This window comes from Brassica rapa, chromosome A06, assembly GCF_000309985.2.
Source record: "Brassica rapa cultivar Chiifu-401-42 chromosome A06, CAAS_Brap_v3.01, whole genome shotgun sequence".
NCBI classification, from domain to species: Eukaryota; Viridiplantae; Streptophyta; class Magnoliopsida; order Brassicales; family Brassicaceae; genus Brassica; species Brassica rapa.
In genome coordinates, this window is record NC_024800.2 from 21,629,113 (window position 1) to 21,646,635 (window position 17,523).

General features: G+C 35.3%; 3 protein-coding genes and 2 long non-coding RNA genes across 5 annotated transcripts; 2 read left to right on the forward strand and 3 right to left on the reverse strand.

Moving 5' to 3' along the window:
- Positions 1–2,377: 2,377 nt before the first annotated feature.
- Positions 2,378–4,654, reverse strand: LOC103848490. The gene is made up of 2 exons (XR_004448621.1): positions 4,413–4,654; positions 2,378–4,283 (listed from the first exon to the last, which is right to left on the reverse strand). It is a non-coding gene; the product is annotated as an uncharacterized LOC103848490 (long non-coding RNA).
- A 1,979-nt stretch (positions 4,655–6,633) lies between these two features.
- LOC103874264 (uncharacterized membrane protein YjcL) lies at positions 6,634–8,692 on the reverse strand. The gene is made up of 6 exons (XM_009152676.2): positions 8,394–8,692; positions 8,094–8,320; positions 7,724–7,834; positions 7,459–7,620; positions 7,131–7,372; positions 6,634–7,058 (listed from the first exon to the last, which is right to left on the reverse strand). Exons 1-6 carry the CDS (start codon positions 8,666–8,668, stop codon positions 6,735–6,737), a joined length of 1,341 nt encoding a protein of 446 aa, XP_009150924.1. The 5' UTR covers positions 8,669–8,692; the 3' UTR covers positions 6,634–6,734.
- A 68-nt stretch (positions 8,693–8,760) lies between these two features.
- On the forward strand, positions 8,761–11,413 carry LOC103874267. Its single transcript, XR_004448637.1, has 2 exons — positions 8,761–10,760; positions 10,855–11,413. It is a non-coding gene; the product is annotated as an uncharacterized LOC103874267 (long non-coding RNA).
- Positions 10,266–14,292, reverse strand: LOC103874802 (replication protein A 70 kDa DNA-binding subunit C-like). Its single transcript, XM_033273631.1, has 9 exons — positions 13,118–14,292; positions 12,936–13,032; positions 12,726–12,850; positions 12,523–12,607; positions 12,305–12,434; positions 12,029–12,222; positions 11,833–11,956; positions 11,536–11,751; positions 10,266–11,432 (listed from the first exon to the last, which is right to left on the reverse strand). Exons 1-9 carry the CDS (start codon positions 13,344–13,346, stop codon positions 11,277–11,279), a joined length of 1,356 nt encoding a protein of 451 aa, XP_033129522.1. The 5' UTR covers positions 13,347–14,292; the 3' UTR covers positions 10,266–11,276.
- A 253-nt stretch (positions 14,293–14,545) lies between these two features.
- On the forward strand, positions 14,546–17,505 carry LOC103874268 (probable receptor-like protein kinase At5g24010). The gene has a single exon (XM_009152681.3). It carries the CDS (start codon positions 14,790–14,792, stop codon positions 17,274–17,276), a length of 2,487 nt encoding a protein of 828 aa, XP_009150929.1. The 5' UTR covers positions 14,546–14,789; the 3' UTR covers positions 17,277–17,505.
- Positions 17,506–17,523: the final 18 nt, after the last annotated feature.

Here is a 17,523-nt window from a genome sequence, read left to right on the forward strand (position 1 = left end):
ATATAATTGGGACTATTCAGTTTTAATATAAATTCATAAAAAAAATCACTAAAATAACATTTTTAGTTTATTTTCACAAAAAAAAAACTTCAACGTAAATATATATTTATACCACTAGGATTAGTTAGTATGTGATTGACAATTACTGTAGATGTTCTCCACGACCACAATTATACCTACAACCCAAAAATTTACAGTAATCTTGATTTATATTTTTTTTTAAGCTCACAGCCTTTTTTTTTTAAATCCACGCTACTTTCTTTAAATTCATGTCTTTATAATTGCTCCGCAAGACATATACATACAACTCAAATTTTAAAATTTTTAAAATTAAAAATCTAGAACCAAAGCAAAAAAAAATCACAGCAATATTTTTACTGCCAAAAAATAAAATAACAGTAATATTTTTTATTAGAACCTATTTTTGTGACAAAAACTAGAGAGAATTGTCCAATTCATAATGTATACAAGTATATGTGAATGTATATATGCACCATACAGAAATTCGATCGCGGTAGGTAAGTAACATATGAGACTATCATACTAAATGTGTAAGACATATTTACGACTAGAGAACATGTGAGTCTATAGCAAAGATTCGATTATTCTCTTAACAAAATATTTTTTTAATCTATAATGGCAAAAAAGACAAGAATTATCACTTTTCGGTAGGGGTGAAATATCATTGGAAACGAAGCTGATATGATTGTGTAAATATATTATAGGAACGTGCGATCCTTTCTAGTTGTTGTCAAAGAGAGATGGTGCGGATCAAAATCAAAATACATTATTTGACGCTCATTAGCTAGGGTTATTACATTATTTAACGTTCATTAGTTTTATTAAAAGAATGAGCTAGGGTTTCGTGCATAGAGAGCTGAGGTTTGAGAACATTCTACAAGGCAAGCAAGGGCCAAAAAGGCATGATTCATGCTTGGACAAAGGTGTACTACATCTTTTTTTTTCTGATGTACTACATCCTTACTTGTTCTTAGTTAATAGTTTATATCTTTGCATTAAAAAATATAATGTAGTACTAAAAATCTTTTTTTCTTAGCAATCGCTGTAATGTATAATATTATATATTTTGGAATCATTCGGTACAAATCCAATTCACGAGATAGTAAATTGCATCTTTTGGCATAAACACATACACATTCTTAGAATCTATTCGGGATAAAAAAAATAAAAACAAAAAAGGATAAATGGGACGCTTTTGGTTACAAATATTAAATAGAATCTTACTGATCAGGTAGAGTTGACATTCCAGATTAGACATTAAAAGTATGTTTTTGATAATATGAATAAACGAACTGAAGTACAGTTGACTTATATTGAAAGAGACGTAGAGTAGTACAATCTACATTACCACTAGATCGATTAGTATACTTGTATATAACAACTGACAAAACAAATAAAACCAAATCTATTGAGATAATTGGCTTAATATACCCAAATCCACAAAAAATTAATAAACTACCCAAAACCATGAAAAACCTCTTGCTACTGTAGACATTTGTGTCTCCCTTTCCCATTTTACCCCTGCCCTAAAATTTCTTCTTGTTTCTCTTTCTTTCCCGAACTCACTTCTCTCTCATTTATCTTTCTCTCTCAATTTTCTCAACCTTTATTAATATTAAAACTTATTTTCAGATCAATCGATCTTCTTTTTAAATCTCCAAATCATCACCTACTATGTTCCAACACCAATCATACGATAATCTCCTCTTCCTCATTTCATCTTCTCACCATTACATTAATAATGTTGATGTTTGAAGATGCAAATCATACGATAATATCCCCCTCTTCAATTCCCCAGTATCTCTTAGTTGAGCTTTTGAAATTGAAAATCAATGGTTAAATTAGAGATTGCGAAAAAGTTACAAATATAACGATTAACTTAGAACAATAACCTATTTAGTAACATATAATAATTCATGTATCCTTTAACGTCATCTATCTTTTGAGATCTCACTAACCATTATAAAAATCGTCTAACAAGTTAGATAACAACTAACCAAACATGTATAAGCTAATGAATAAATTATCACGGTAACCTAGTATGTAACATCTAACGACTAAATATTGTATGAACAAAACTATTTTGTAGCAAAAGAAATTTAACGCTAAGTTTTAAAGTAAAATGTAATATAAATTGTTAGTGGATAACTTGTTTATTAGAAAAATACTTATCATGTAGCAAAACCAATAACCTCAATCTAGTATGTTATTTAATAGGTAAAACATAAATTAGTCCGATAATCAATTTTGTAACATTTAACAAAATATTGATCAGCTGATTCAAGCTATTTATAAATATCTTACCCTTAATTTTAAAAAGTGTCAACATGTTTTGTAACCGTTAAAGAAAAATGTATCAGCTAATGAAAATATATTATGTACAAATTTATATATCATATATCAAACCACACATATTTACCAAACAATTTAAATTATACGGCACCACTGGTTGGTAACAATTATCCAAACATGTATCTGCTCACAAGGCTTAACCAAACAATAACCAAATATGTTATATAGCGATTAAAGTACTCAGAATTTAAATGAGAATTTCAGGTTGTACCATGTGATTCTACCAACACATGCACTGAAGAGATCTCTCTGGTATGCACTGACTCACTTGGAACCTTCAAAATTGTGGTAAACATCGAAGAAACTGACAAAAAAAATTATTCTAAAAGAACTCATCGATGAAAAAACTATTTATTGGATCCACAATGGTGAAAATAGGAAAAAAGAAGAAGAATCCATTTGTAAGAAATACTGAAATATTTTTAAAGAAGAGTAAAGAACTAGGAAAGATGAAGAAAAAAATGAATAAGTTTGGTGAGAGATTTAAGGGAAATTCGAGAAGGAGAAGGAAGAAGAAGGAAGAAGTTTGGGTAGGGGCAGGGGCAATATAGGGGTTTAGAAATGTCAATAGTGTTTAGAGTATTTACTTAAATATGGTTTTTTTGGTGTATATGAGACCTAATTTCTCATCTATTAATAGTACTAGGATAAACCCGCCCTACGGGCGGGGCGAATAAATAAAATAATAATACAAATTTATTTTAAATTCTAAATTTACTTTTACCTAAAAATACCATTGAAGTATATAATTATTTTACAACAATTTTATCTATATATTTTAAAATTCATTTTAGAAATTACTAACATGTCTAAGACACATAATTTTTCAAATTACAAAACACTATGAAACATTAGTTATTTTAAAAACAATTATGTTTATTATGAATTTTTTACTATATATTATTTCTAATTGTTATTTCTTTGATTTGTGTTATTATATTCATCAGTTTTTACTGTTAAAATTGTTTCATATTATGATATTCAACCTTAATTTCGTTGCAGTTAACTAAATTTCATAATATAATGTTGAATTCTTATGGACTGTCTTTATTTTGGGAGTGTGAATATTTTGATATGTTTATTTTATTTTGATTATCTAGTTTGATTTCTACTATTATTGTAGTTGTCAGATTATTTTAAACTATATCAGGTACACATGTGTTGGTGAGGTAGAGGAAGATTAATTGTTCTACTAAAATAAATCGAGAGCAAATCAAAAGAAGTCCCTCTTGTATATGACTAAACGGAGGACCTCGCTGCTTTGTTTTATCTGGTATTGTTTATGAAAATGGTAAGTATAAAATCTTCCATTTTTAACTCATATTCAGTGACTTTTTGACTTGGGAAAAATCATGTTTGCTTTCTTTCACGGTTAAGGCCAACGATAGAAGTATCCCTTCCTTGAATCTGTTACATATTCATGAACTTGGACTAATGTAACAATGAGCTGAATTCATATTCATGAATCATGATGCTCAACTAAATATTTTTCATTTTCAAGTTAAGAAGCATTACTTCTTTTCACGTGTCAAATATAATCTATAATCAACATGTTGGGACTGGCTTCTCCTACTTTAGAAATCAAATTTTTGATATACCGAGTGACACATGTGTTGGTTAAGTGTTTTTATAATGTAAAACAAAAGCGACAAAACAAAAAAATGAAAACTAAATGACCATACTTGTTTTGAAGGTGTAACTTTTGGAGGTTGCAGTTGGTACTTCTTGCCTCAGAACAGTCTGAGAAGTCAATCTTGATCCACCTGTTATATCATCTGCAGCACTTGAGGTTGGTTTCTTATGCTGCAAAACCGTAGCATAGACAGGTCGTACGGTTCGTTTAACATGCACATGAAATCTTCCACGCCAAGAACTTTCTTTTGTAAAATTTGGTTCCTTGGCTGTTGATCCTGAAGACATCCATGATAAAGGTGAGTATCAATGATAGAAGTACTGCCTAAATCCCTAGAGAGTTGTTTTTCAATACTACTTGGAAGACATAAGTTAAATTGTCCTTCTTAAAAACAAAAAGAACAAACCTTTATTTCAAGCGTGGTATTGCAGTCCCTGAATTTGTCAACATGTGTCAACCAAAAACCCTACTCAATCCAAAGGAGATAGAACTCACTGAACAAATCAGTAGAAAGTTTAATAAAATGGATCATCGAATCAAAGCGAAACTTTACCACACAAGGTTATTTCAGGCTCGAGTCAAATCTATAAGTATAGGATATGTCTTTAAGACCTACAGAAGTGTTATGTAAATATATACTAATATAGTATATACCTTTTGCAATTGATTTTCAAGACAGTGGAAGAAGATGGATTGCTCTGCCGATTCCTCTTCCTCTAATTGATGAATAAATTGTTTATCTGCTTCATCTTGCCTTACCGGTTACTGAAAGTAAGATGAACAATTAAAAATAACACCTAATAACACTGGATCAAACAAATATCAAAACAGAGTAACATAATCGAGATGAAAAGAGAGAGAGAGAGAGAGCGCAAATCCACAACGAACTTCCAAGCAGCGCTGTTCTTCTTGGTTAACAATAAATCTCAGATTGATGAGACTGGATCGAAACCATAGACCCGATGAGTAACATGTCGACGAACTGCAAGCTCTATATAAAGGGAGCTACAAATAAAAGGGATTGATCTTAACTACATATAAATTTGGGACGAAGAACACGTAGACCAGTTTCAAGAAAATTATTTTACCAAAATCAAGCTCTGACTGAGCTGGTTCTGTGAGATGTCGTTAAAATAGACAGCGACTTGAGACTTGTCAGTGGAGATCTGAGATTCTCCGGTGGATTTCATGGACATGGATGTAGTTTCACAGTAGTTTTTTTTTTTTGAGTGGATTTAGGTTTAGATACAACGCTTTCTATAGGTGGAGGATCAAGGGGAGGTGGAACGAAAAATTTAAGAAGAATTTAAAGTTGATCATTGATTGATAAGGAGATGCTCAAAGTAACGCTTAAACTCAGAGATCGGAGAAGAGGAAGTGGAAGACCGTAAAAGAGTTTGTCGACAGACTGGGGATGGGCTGAAGATTGTTGAAACAAAGCCCACACAAAATGCTCAAATGACGTGGTAAAAAGACTAACTCTGATTGGCTGATTTTCCAGTCTGATGTGGACAACCTCCCTACTCCTCATATATCCCTTTTAGTATTAGTTAGATATACTTAACAGTTATTTATTTATAACAAGTCAAGTTCAACCAATGGAAATGGTTATTGTTTGTTTGTTTATGAAATAAACGCACAAAAAACACTCTACTCGGAGGGGGGGGGGGGAGAAACTCAAAACTAATAAGAAAGACAACAACAATTACAATTTACAAGGAACGCAGCTTATGAAGCCTCCATGCATGATAACGTTAGTGGAGAGGGGGCAGCTGCCCCAGTAAGTTCAAATATTTATGAATTTTGTTAAGTAATAAGCCAAATATTCATTGGATCAGTTGGTGCTGCCCCCATTAAAATTTCATCTCTGCCCCAAACATTTCTTGGTTCAAGTGTCGCCTCTCACCATTTCAGTTTTGTTTTCATTAAAAAATCATTTTTATTAGTTATAACAAACTGTTTATTTCCAATTTCCTTCCTATATGAGTGCTTCACGTATCTATAACAGAGAATTTAAGGCATTTTTTCTTTCCATAGTTTTTTATTTACAGAGATTGTTCAATAAAATTTTATATACTTTTCAGTTGGTTAATTATTTTTAGAGTATAATTAGTTTTTTTTAATTATTTCTCCATTACATTTGTGTGTTTACATTATTTTGGTTGGTCTTAACAAAAAGAATATACTTTATATATAAAATAGTAAAGTTATATGTTAAACCATATAAATAATAAACATATTTCATGTTTAAAGATGCTAACAATTTAAAATTTGTAATAACAATTTAATATATATATATATAATTTTTTTATATTTAAATATTATTATAATAAATATGGTAATTCTCTCAAATAGTCATTTTTAAGTTTTTGTCACAAAAGTAGTTTTCAAGAAAGAAAATGACTAAAATAGCCATTTTTATTTTAAAATTTTTATTTTTTATTTTTAAAATTTTGAAATCGTATCCCTAATACCCTACTCATTAACTCTAAGTCCTAAGTCTAGTTAACCCTAGAGTTAAACTCATTAACTCTAAGCCTAAGTCTGTATTTTTATTTTTTAACAAAACTTATTTTGGTCATTTTCTTCACTGAAAGCTATTTTTGTGCCAAAAACTTAAAAAAACTATCCTGAAAAATTTCTCTAATAAATATTTTAATTAAATTATGTCCATAGTAAAAAAAATTTCGGTTACACCAATCTTAAATCTGTTTAATTTGGTAAGAAATTACAATCGTTTAAGGACCAAAACTCCACATCCAATACCAAGAAAAGTTGCTATGGAGACTCCAAAAACGCCAGAGAGAATCCCAGGGACGACAAGTGAAGTCCATCCTTTAGCGGTTGCCATGGCACAAGCAGTAGTTGGGCCTCCTATGTTAGCATTTGACGCAAGAAGCAGTAGCTTCATGTCGATAGAGAACAGCTTCCCCAGAAGCAAAGTCATTGCAAGATGAACCATTACTTGAATTACAGCAAAGAGGAAGATACTTGGTGCAGTGTTGATCACATTCCATACACTCCCTGTAGCTCCTAGAATCGTGAAAAACACCTGAACAAATAAAAAGATTCAAAAATAAAAGATGGTTTATAATGGATAGACTGTAATTAATAAAGGGAATACCTGCATGAGAACGAGAGAGATGGTTTCAGCAGAAGGTGCGAGAGAGTTGAAGAAACCAGGGAAAGAAGTAGCCAAGACGACGGTGATGGCAGTAACAGCAGGAAGCATGCCTCCTTGGATCTTGAGTAGCTCCGTCATCGAAATCGCAGCTTTACATATGAGGAAAGAGACTGATAATGCAATTGAAGTTGAAACCACTCTGTTCTTGTCCTCAGCTTTAACATCCTTAGTCATGTCAACATCTGCTAGAGGGACCACAGAGAAACTTGAGTAGGAAGTGTTTCTAGCTTATAGCCCCTGATAAGATAGTTACTTAGACGAACTTTACCAGAAGAAGATGCTGCTGAGGTGGTCTCAGGGGGTATCTTTGAGGCTAACGCAAACAACACCATAAAGTGTAGAGCACATATGACATTATCAACAGCCACCCCCGCCGCTACAACAGATGGAGAAATGCGTAGAGCCTCCGATATGGCAACAAAGTTAAGAGCTGCAGAGAGAGATAACAAGAACCAACAAAGCTACAACCTTTTAAAACCTATATGTGCTGACAAGCTAAAGAAGCAACGAGGAGGAGGGTTCATACAACTTACATCCACCAATGTAGCTGCCCATAAGAGCAGCTGCTATTTTCCAGTTATCCGGACCGAGTGATCTCATAGGCACCAGCATAAACGCCACCACAGTTCCCACAACCGTCGCAACTGCCATGAACCAACAACATTTAAAAAAGGAGCAACCTTTGAACAACAACACTCTGTTTCTCAAACACTCAAATGACTATGTAAGCTTCATAAATGAGCAACCTTTGAACACCACTCTGTTTCTCAAACACTCAAATGACAATGTAGCTTCATAAAGGAGCAACCTTTACACAACGCTCTGATTCTCAAACACCTAAGCATGAATCTAAGCTTATCCAAAAGTCATGACCTTTACATATCAAAGATGAAATCTTTTTACCAGATCCAATTAAGAAAGCAAGGAGCAGAGACCCAGTAGATCGGATAATACGGCGGAGATCAGCTCTAAACAACAGCAACGGAATCGTATGCGGCAAGAGAAACTCCATGAAGAAGGAATACGACGGCGTTTCGAACGGTATTAGCCCTAAGTTGCTCGCGGCGAGTCCAAGCAAGGTGCTGGTCAACGCACCACTCATCATACTCCCCATCTTCGTCTTCTCCGACCTCAAGAAGTCATTAACCAAATCAGTAATACATAAACTCCGATAAACTTGGAAGTTACAGTTGAGATGATTACCAGACACCGAAGGCTCCGGCGGCGAAGAGAGCGGCCCATTGACCCCAGTGATCTGTAGGAGAGATTAAAGGGAGTCGAAGTTGCGAGGAGACCTTCACACGCCGTGATGAGACAGGACGCAGCGGTGGAGGAAACTGCGACGGAAGTGTTCCCGGCGATTTGTTCCTGTGGAGGGGAGTCAACGATAAGTTGTGGCAGGAAGGTGACACGTGGTGCAATGATAATGAGGGTGACAGTGAATTTAGTGACACACGTGTGAATATATGAAGTGCCATTGATTGGAAGCAAAGCCGTTGGATTAAAGTTAGGAGTCCATTTATAGTTTTTATTCAAAGGCCTATCGATCAGGTTCGGTGGCCCATTTAGGCCCACTAAATAGGAAGATGGAGTTCAACTGTGTATGGAGAGAGAGAGAAAGAGACCAGCATCAGTAGTAGAGAAACAACTTGCCTAAAAGTATTCCTCAGAGAATTCTCTAATTAATCTAAGGGAAATTGTAACATCTGATCATATACACTCCTCAGATAATCAGAACAAATGGTAGTAAACTCTTTTAAAAGCTAGCTTGAGGATATTCTTACCAAGCACATTGATGTACTCTGAGCAGTAAGTTGCCGATGTTATGTCTTTCAGCTACCACATGTTTTCTTTAATAATCAGTATTAAACTAGTCTATTCTTGCTGATCATGGTTCTTTATTGGTTTCTTGTAACCATTTTGTGTGTTAGATGATTCATGCTTGGTTTATGAAGTGAAACGAAAAAATTGCCAGTAGCAATTCTCCTATGATTCATGCTTGGTTTCTTATCAAATTTAGTAAGACTAAACTCTAGAAATGGTATCTTTTAACTGGTTATCATCTCTAAATTTAAAAGCATAAATAGGATTATTTTGCTCGTGAAGGACAACTCTTACAAGATTGAGATGGGCATCAACATCAAAAACATCCACACGATAGAGTCAATAACCCAATATCACTCGTTAATGACCTCAGTTGCGTTGACAATGACATAAACAAAAAAAATTAGACATATACAAAACAAATAAAACGATGCACATTAGCTAAACAAAACAAAGACATCAAACATAATAAAATCAGAGCAAGGATGGGGACAGAATAAAAGAAAGAAACATCACAAATCAGAACAAGACATAAACAAGAGGAACATATTTGGAAAACGTAATGATGATTATGACAGCAGATTAAAATAAAAACAAGATTACCCGATGATCACCGATTTGAATCATGATTTATTGCTCTCATGTAATTCTGTCATTTTTTTTAACACAATAACTAGATTTTGACCCGCGCGCCCGCGCGGATATTATTTTCCGATAATTATGTTCGTTTAATTTGTACTACTTTAGTTTATTGTTGAGACTATATATTTTGTTACTTTTTTGTGTTATATATTTTTGTTCTTAGATGTGTGTTGGATCAGTCATGTTATTATATACTATTTTTTTTTAAATGTAAGTATTTATTAATATATCCTCAAATGACCATTATGTAAGTTGTTCTTCCAAATCTAGTCCACAAATGAAGAAATGATTGAAAATAGTTTTATTAAAAGGTATATTTACTCTTATATTCATAAGGTTATCTAATCCTAAACTTTGGTTTTAATAAGATAGATGGGAGGAGTTTTCAGGGTGAGGTTTAATATTTTAAAGAGTATAACATAAATATTGAAAGTTTTTAAATATTTAAAAGAATTTTAGTTTTTAAAATTATTATTTATAAATATAAAACAATGAGTACAAAAGTATTTTATGTTTTTAGTAAAACATATTTTGGTAGTTTTCTTCTTTAAAATTCCTTTTTATGTTAAAAACTAAAAATAATTGTTTAAAAGATGTTACTATTTAAAAATTGTATATTGTATCTATGCAGATATTTTTGACCACATAAAAAACTCATATATTAATTTGTACAGAAAGTAAGTATAGTTTATTTTTTAAAATGATAGTTAATTTGATAATTAATAACATTGGGTTGACAAAAAAATAATAATAATAACATTGGCAACCGCAAATTACAAGTAATTTCCAAAAGATTAAAATTGGGCTATACTATATTATTTCATCATTAATTATCCAATAAAACTTAACATTATGGCCCAAAACAATTGTAACAAAACCCCATTTATAATGATTTTTATTCTGGGAAAAGCAAACAAAAAACGTAACTACTCTAGTGCTCTGTTTACTTTTCTCTTGGTCGCAGCGAATCTCTGTCTTATCTCTTCTTTGATGTTCATTACAATAAATCGCAAGTATGAGAAGATTGAAGAATCAGATCCACGCTGAGAGCAACGATTTTATGTATGTCAACTCCATTCACTCAGTCAAGGAAATGTATAAAAGGTTAGACTTCTATATTTTTATTTGACAAACTCAGATTAAGAGATTAGTTTTTTTTTTTGTGTTCAACTCAATCGATTTTTTTTAATTCCGACAGAGATCTCTTTCCCACTAGTAGATCTGCCATTAACCTCTCTCTTCCGAGACATGCAATCAAAATCCTAATCTTGTCTTAGAAGGGTAAAGTCGAACCATTCACCTCTCATCTTTCTCATCCTAACAACAAAAAAATTTCCTTTTCTTCACAAAACTGAGTTTCATGATTTTGTTACCTTTCAGATAAACTTCATTTTTTCGAGAAACCAAGATCTCAATAAGAAAAAAAAGTCAATGATCGAGTGATTTTGCCTGGGTTATCTTTATGCTGTAATGGAAAATGCAAAGTTAAGTTTTAAATATTTATTGGAATATGTTTCAGAGCTTAGTTATGTTGTCTTTATGCGATTATTTTAGTCATAAAACACCAAAATAAAAAGCAAAGCAAAATAACATTTTATTAGGTTAAGCACTCATCACTAATCAGTCCTTTTCTTTCTCCTTCTTTACGATCTTAGTGCATAACTTCTTAGAAGTAGATGTCATGTCCATTTGATCACACTCATCTTCCTTACGTTTGTTACTTGGGGTGGAAAAATCTTCAGATGAGTTCTCATTGATATGATCAATCCCAGGAAGCTAAAAAACAAAGAAAAAACGATTTAGTTTACTTTGAAGCTTTTCAAATTCACGTGAAAAGGACTAACATGATAAAGTAGTTAAATATGATAAGACCACTTACCTCTCCACCAGATAGAGTTGACGAAATGGTTTCAATTAATGAAACTGGTTCTGAGAGTGACTCGATTCTTTGAATATAATCTCCAGACCAGACCTCAGAGACCTTAAATGTGTCTGAACCGTTTGTTACATTGTCACTGGTTATGGCTAAACCAAAACAAAAAGATTTCCCAACCAAATCTCGAATAGGCTGAGGTAGTATTTCTGGGTCTTCAATCTGTTACACATACAAAGCAATTTCAAACAATGTAATATGCCAATGCTATTAACCAATAAATTATTAGGCTAAAAAAATAACCTCGTCAAATGAACCATCCCAAAGTTCAACAGCTTTGCTACCAATAATCGTTCTCCCAACAGTATCAAGAAGCATTAATCTGCATGTCTCAGTGTCATCTTTGACAATCAAATGAAGCTTGAACCTGTCAAATTCACATATCAGAAGTTAGACACGTTTAATATGTTTATAGACAATGTCAGTGTTTGTTACTTACTTCGGTTCGTAATTGTTACACGGACCACGATACACATCACAATAAAATTGTGGCTTTTCAGACTGAATCATCTTACCAGAAGATTTCCTTCCAATCTTAGTAAGACGTCGATTGTGTCTAGTACACCCAAAATAGAACCAACCCCAATCCGTGTCAATGGATTCAATTGAACAAATGATCTTGCAACTGTCAACCTATATGGTTATAGGCACCAGGCGTTAGAACTATTATAATAAAAAACCAAATTTACATTTTGTTACCAGATTGTATTATTACCTCAAAACTTTGCAAAATCTCAGAAATACATCTCACGTCTACATCATCCCAATTGGCCGTAACCTTGGTGATTATCTTCTTTTCATTACTTTGATCACAAATAGCTAAGGCAAGAGAATCACTCGACATCCTGATAAAAACAAAACCGAGGTGCGCTTAACAAAATTTGTTAAATTACAAACGATGACAAACCAAGTAATATATTTTTTTATACTTACTTCTGTCTAAAATCAATAGCTTCCTCCATTGTTGGGTTGAGACACACAAGTGAAGCATCAAACGCGTTGGTGATTTGCACTTCTCCTATATTGTAAAAATAAGTGTTAATGCATATTTTGAAATTGAACTATGGATCATGGATACCTTTGTAAAATAGTATGTAGCAGATAAAACTTATAATATAATACTCTTAAGTGAGTACCTCTGAACTCGCTGATTTTTGCAAATCTTATCAAGCATATAAAAGTTTCATCATTAGCTTCTTCCATATGTGTTTCAATCTGCTCGGCATATTTTCCCCATAAGCAACACGACACCTCTTGACCACTGAAAGAACATTTATAATTGAATAGAAAATGTAAGATATTGTTTAGTCCATAAAAAAGTAAATAACAGATATCAATAAAACTACCTTAAATCACGTAAACGGAAATGAACTCTTTTTGTGTCATTCCCCTTAGCTTGGACGGTAGCTACTGCTCCAAGATCAGTTACTTGTCCCATGATATCTGATTCAATAACAAACTTTATAAATGTACAATGACATAGGAGTAAGACCGCATAGAAAAAGTAATAATCTAGTTGTATACATACCAATAAGGAAATTGGGTTTTAGCTTTCCATTAACAATCTCCTCGTAGTTAGCCAGATCAAGGAATTGATTATCATTACGATAATCAGAAGGGGTTATTGATGTGTCTCCTAAGATCGTCATCTTGTACTGTTGCTTTGTAGGTCGATATTGACGTCCTGCCCCAGTTATTTTAACGGTGTCAACGACCTTCCATTCACCAACAGGTAGGTAACGCTGTTCACGATTCATTTGCCATCTCTTGCATGATGCTTGGATTTTAGCTCCCTTTTCAGAAAACAGAGTAGAATATGATTCAGTATTAGTTGAGAATTAATATATATTTAAAGTCAGCGCAAACATATCTTACAGTTTGATCTACCAGGACGCACTCAAGAGTATCACCAGAAAAACTGGTGCTTTGTTTCCACGAATGCAGAAGTTTGAGGGTTAGACGCCATTCATCTCGGTAAGGTTTTAGATCCTTAATAAGACACATTTTTCGATCGTTTGACATATTTGCTATGAGATTTCGATGGGTGGTGTTATATTATAGTAGAGGTATATATATATATGGGTGTAGAAATTAAATTTATATCTAATTTATGGTTAGGATAGATACAGAACCGAGATTTGCTCATTTCTGTTTTCAACGAAATCGAATATATGACAATATATCTTATTCAATATTAGATACTATTAAACTTGTTTGCGCAAAACATGGTAACAAATTAGTACAGAATATTTAGCTGGTTGTGTATTTTTGCCGAAGAATCATTGTTTCTCCACCAAATATATTGCGCATAATCGTTATGGAAGGTGTATTATTTGGTTTTAGTGTTTACGTGGAGAGAAAGAATGATCGAAACAGAAAGGTAATATTCGATATGTTAGATGGAATAATATATTCCCTTCCTCCCAAATTTTTGGTAACAACTCCTACGTTTTTGGTAATGAATTATAGACGGCTTTTAAGGACCAGTTAGTGGGATTTTATGCGCGTAAAGATAGGATGGGAAGCAAGATTTGATTTTTTAAAAAGTGGGCTTACGTATCAGAATTTGTAAATGGGTCATCGTATGTTTGAAATTCGATTGTAAAGGGTTATGTTTTAAAAATTATTAAAATGACTCTAATTAAACATGTGTCCAAACACATTTCATTAAGATTACTAATCAAGTTTCCAAACAATCCCAATTTGTACTTTAGTTTTAATAAGATAGATTCTGTCATCTTGTTTTCTATAATTTGGAGAAAAAAGATGGAGCCTTCGTTTTTCAGTAATGCCTCGGTCCAAGCCCATTAACTGCATAGTGAAAACCACAGTCATAATCTTGCTCATGATAGCGTATAAGAGTGGTTAACTACAACTTTCTTCCTTAATCTTTTACCAAATCAGTAAAATCAATTATTTGAAAAAGCAAAAACTTTTTGAAAACGATTGCCACCGAAAACAACAAAAAAACTTGTTAAGCTAGTTTTTGGTTTCCCATTGTAGTTGACAAAACTCGCAGCCTAATGATTCGCAAAAACACTTCCTGTTTTTTTCACTTACATTAGTGGAAAATACGAAATGAATACATAAAAGCGCCAGCGAATACGCACTTTCTAGTTTCTCTCCATTTCCTCTTCCTCCTCTTCTCTTTAACATCATCACAAAGCTTTCTCAAAACCTTCCCAAAGCTGCCATCTCCAATGGCGTTTCTGGTAAATCTAATCCTCACCCTTATCCTCTTCTTCCTCTCTCTCCTCCACCTCTTTTCAGCTGCCTTCACTCCACCCGACAACTACCTCCTTAACTGCGGCGCCAACACCAACGCCTCCTTCTTCTCCACACGCTCCTTCCTCGGCGACTCCTCGAAACAAGTCTCAACCTTTCTCTCTACCGATCGATCCATCTCCCTCTCCGACCAAAACCCACCTCCGGATTCTCCCCTCTTATACCACACGGCCCGCATCTTCCCCGGCGGATCATCTCCTTCGTACAAACTCCACCTCACCAGCAACGGCACTCACTTCATCCGCCTCCACTTCGCCCCCTTCAAAGCTTCAACCTTTGACTTAAATTCAGCGAAATTCTCCGTTTTGGTTAACGGGTTCTCCGTCTTGACCAGCTTCGCCGCTAACTCCGTCGTAGTCAAAGAGTTCATACTCAAAATCGATTCCCCTGTTCTCGAGATTTCGTTTCTCCCTTCGAAAGCATCCACCTTTGCCTTCGTCAACGCGATAGAAGTCTTCTCAGCTCCCAGAGATTACATAATCGATCAAGGCACTAAGCGCGTAGTCCCCAACTCCGCTCAAATCTTCAGCAACTTATCATCCCAAGTTCTCGAGACGGTGCATAGAATCAACGTCGGTGGTTTGAAGTTAACTCCGTTTAACGACTCACTCTGGAGGACGTGGCTCGTCGACGACGACTACCTTCTCCTCAAAGGAGCTGCTAAGCGCGCGTGGACCACTCACTCTCCGAATTACCAGAGCGGCGGCGCGACGAGGGAGATTGCTCCTGACAATGTGTACATGACAGCGCAGGAGATGAACCGAGATAGCCAGGAGCTGCAGGCGAGGTTTAACATCAGCTGGGAGTTCCCCGTTGGTTCGAAACGTGTTCTTCATTTGGTTCGTTTGCATTTTTGTGACATCGTTAGTACATCTCTTAATCAGCTCTACTTCAATGTCTTTATCAATGACTATCTCGCGTATAGAGATGTTGATCTCTCCGCGTTGAACTTCCATGTGCTTGCTTCTCCTTTGTATATTGACTTTGTTGCTGAGTCTGATCGTGATGGGGCGGTGAGGATAAGCGTTGGACCGTCTGATCTCAGCAACCCGGCGAGAGCTAATGCTATATTAAACGGAGTTGAGATCATGAGGATTGTGAATCCTGTAGGCTCCAAAGTGGGGTATGGGAAGAAGCACGTGGTGTGGATCGTTGCCGGCTCGGTGTTGGGAAGTCTTGTGTTCTTGTCTCTCCTCGTCTTGTTGGGTTTGTGTTTATGCAGGCCCAAGAAGAAGAACAGAACCAAGAGGTCAGAGAGCACGGGGTGGACGCCTCTGAGGAGGTTCAGAAACAGCTCCATCAGTAGAACGACCGAAGGAACCGTGAGCTCCAACGGCTACCAAACTCTGAGAATCTCTTTCGCTGAGATACAGTCCGGAACCAATAACTTTGACAAGAGTTTAGTGATCGGAGTTGGAGGATTCGGGATGGTCTTTAAAGGCTCTCTCAAGGACAATACCAAAGTAGCTGTCAAGAGAGGCGTCCCCGGTTCGAGACAAGGCTTGCCAGAGTTTCTCTCCGAGATAACCATCCTCTCCAAGATCCGTCATCGTCATCTCGTTTCACTTGTGGGATACTGTGAAGAGCAGTCTGAGATGATCCTTGTTTATGAGTACATGGACAAAGGACCGCTCAAGAGCCACTTATACGGTTCCACCAACCCTCCTTTGTCGTGGAAGCAACGGCTTGAGGTCTGCATTGGTGCAGCGAGAGGTCTTCATTACCTTCACACCGGTTCTTCCCAAGGAATCATCCACCGTGATATAAAGTCCACGAACATCTTGCTAGATAACAATTACGTAGCCAAAGTTGCTGACTTTGGACTGTCGAGATCCGGTCCTTGTCTTGACGAGACTCATGTGAGCACGGGGGTTAAAGGAAGCTTTGGTTATCTTGATCCTGAGTACTTTAGAAGACAGCAGCTCACTGATAAGTCCGATGTTTACTCGTTTGGAGTTGTTCTGTTTGAAGTTCTCTGCGCTAGACCAGCTGTTGATCCGTTGCTAGTGAGGGAGCAAGTGAACTTAGCAGAGTGGGCTATTGCGTGGCAAAAGAAAGGAATGCTTGACCAAATCGTTGACCCGAACATCGCTGGTCAGATCAAACCGTGCTCGTTGAAGAAGTTTGCGGAAACTGCAGAGAAATGCTGTGCGGATTACGGCGTGGATAGACCGACGATAGGTGATGTTCTGTGGAACTTAGAACATGTGCTTCAGCTTCAAGAATCAGGACCATTGGCTGAGCCTGGAGAAGCTTGTGGAGATGTTAATGGCTCGGGGACGACGGCAAGGCAGGGTTTGTCTAGTGACTCGAACACGGAGAGGGACAGTGGAGATGGGACTTCAGGTATAATCGATAGTAGCCAAGTGTTCTCTCAGCTCATGAACAACGCTGGCAGATAATAAACAAGTCACTGCTTTATAGAGAGTGTTTATAGTCAAATACATGAACCGGGAAAGCCAAAGTGGTGTACCGGTATATCTAAGATTTGGTTTTGTGTGCGGTATAATTCGGTTTGTATAACTTGTAGATTCTCTCTTGTGTTGAGTTGAATGTATTTTTTCATTTTGTGTAACTTTTGTAATACGGATGAAGCAAAACCGGGAATAAACATCATATTGCTTGTGTTCTTTTTTGATTGGTTGGATC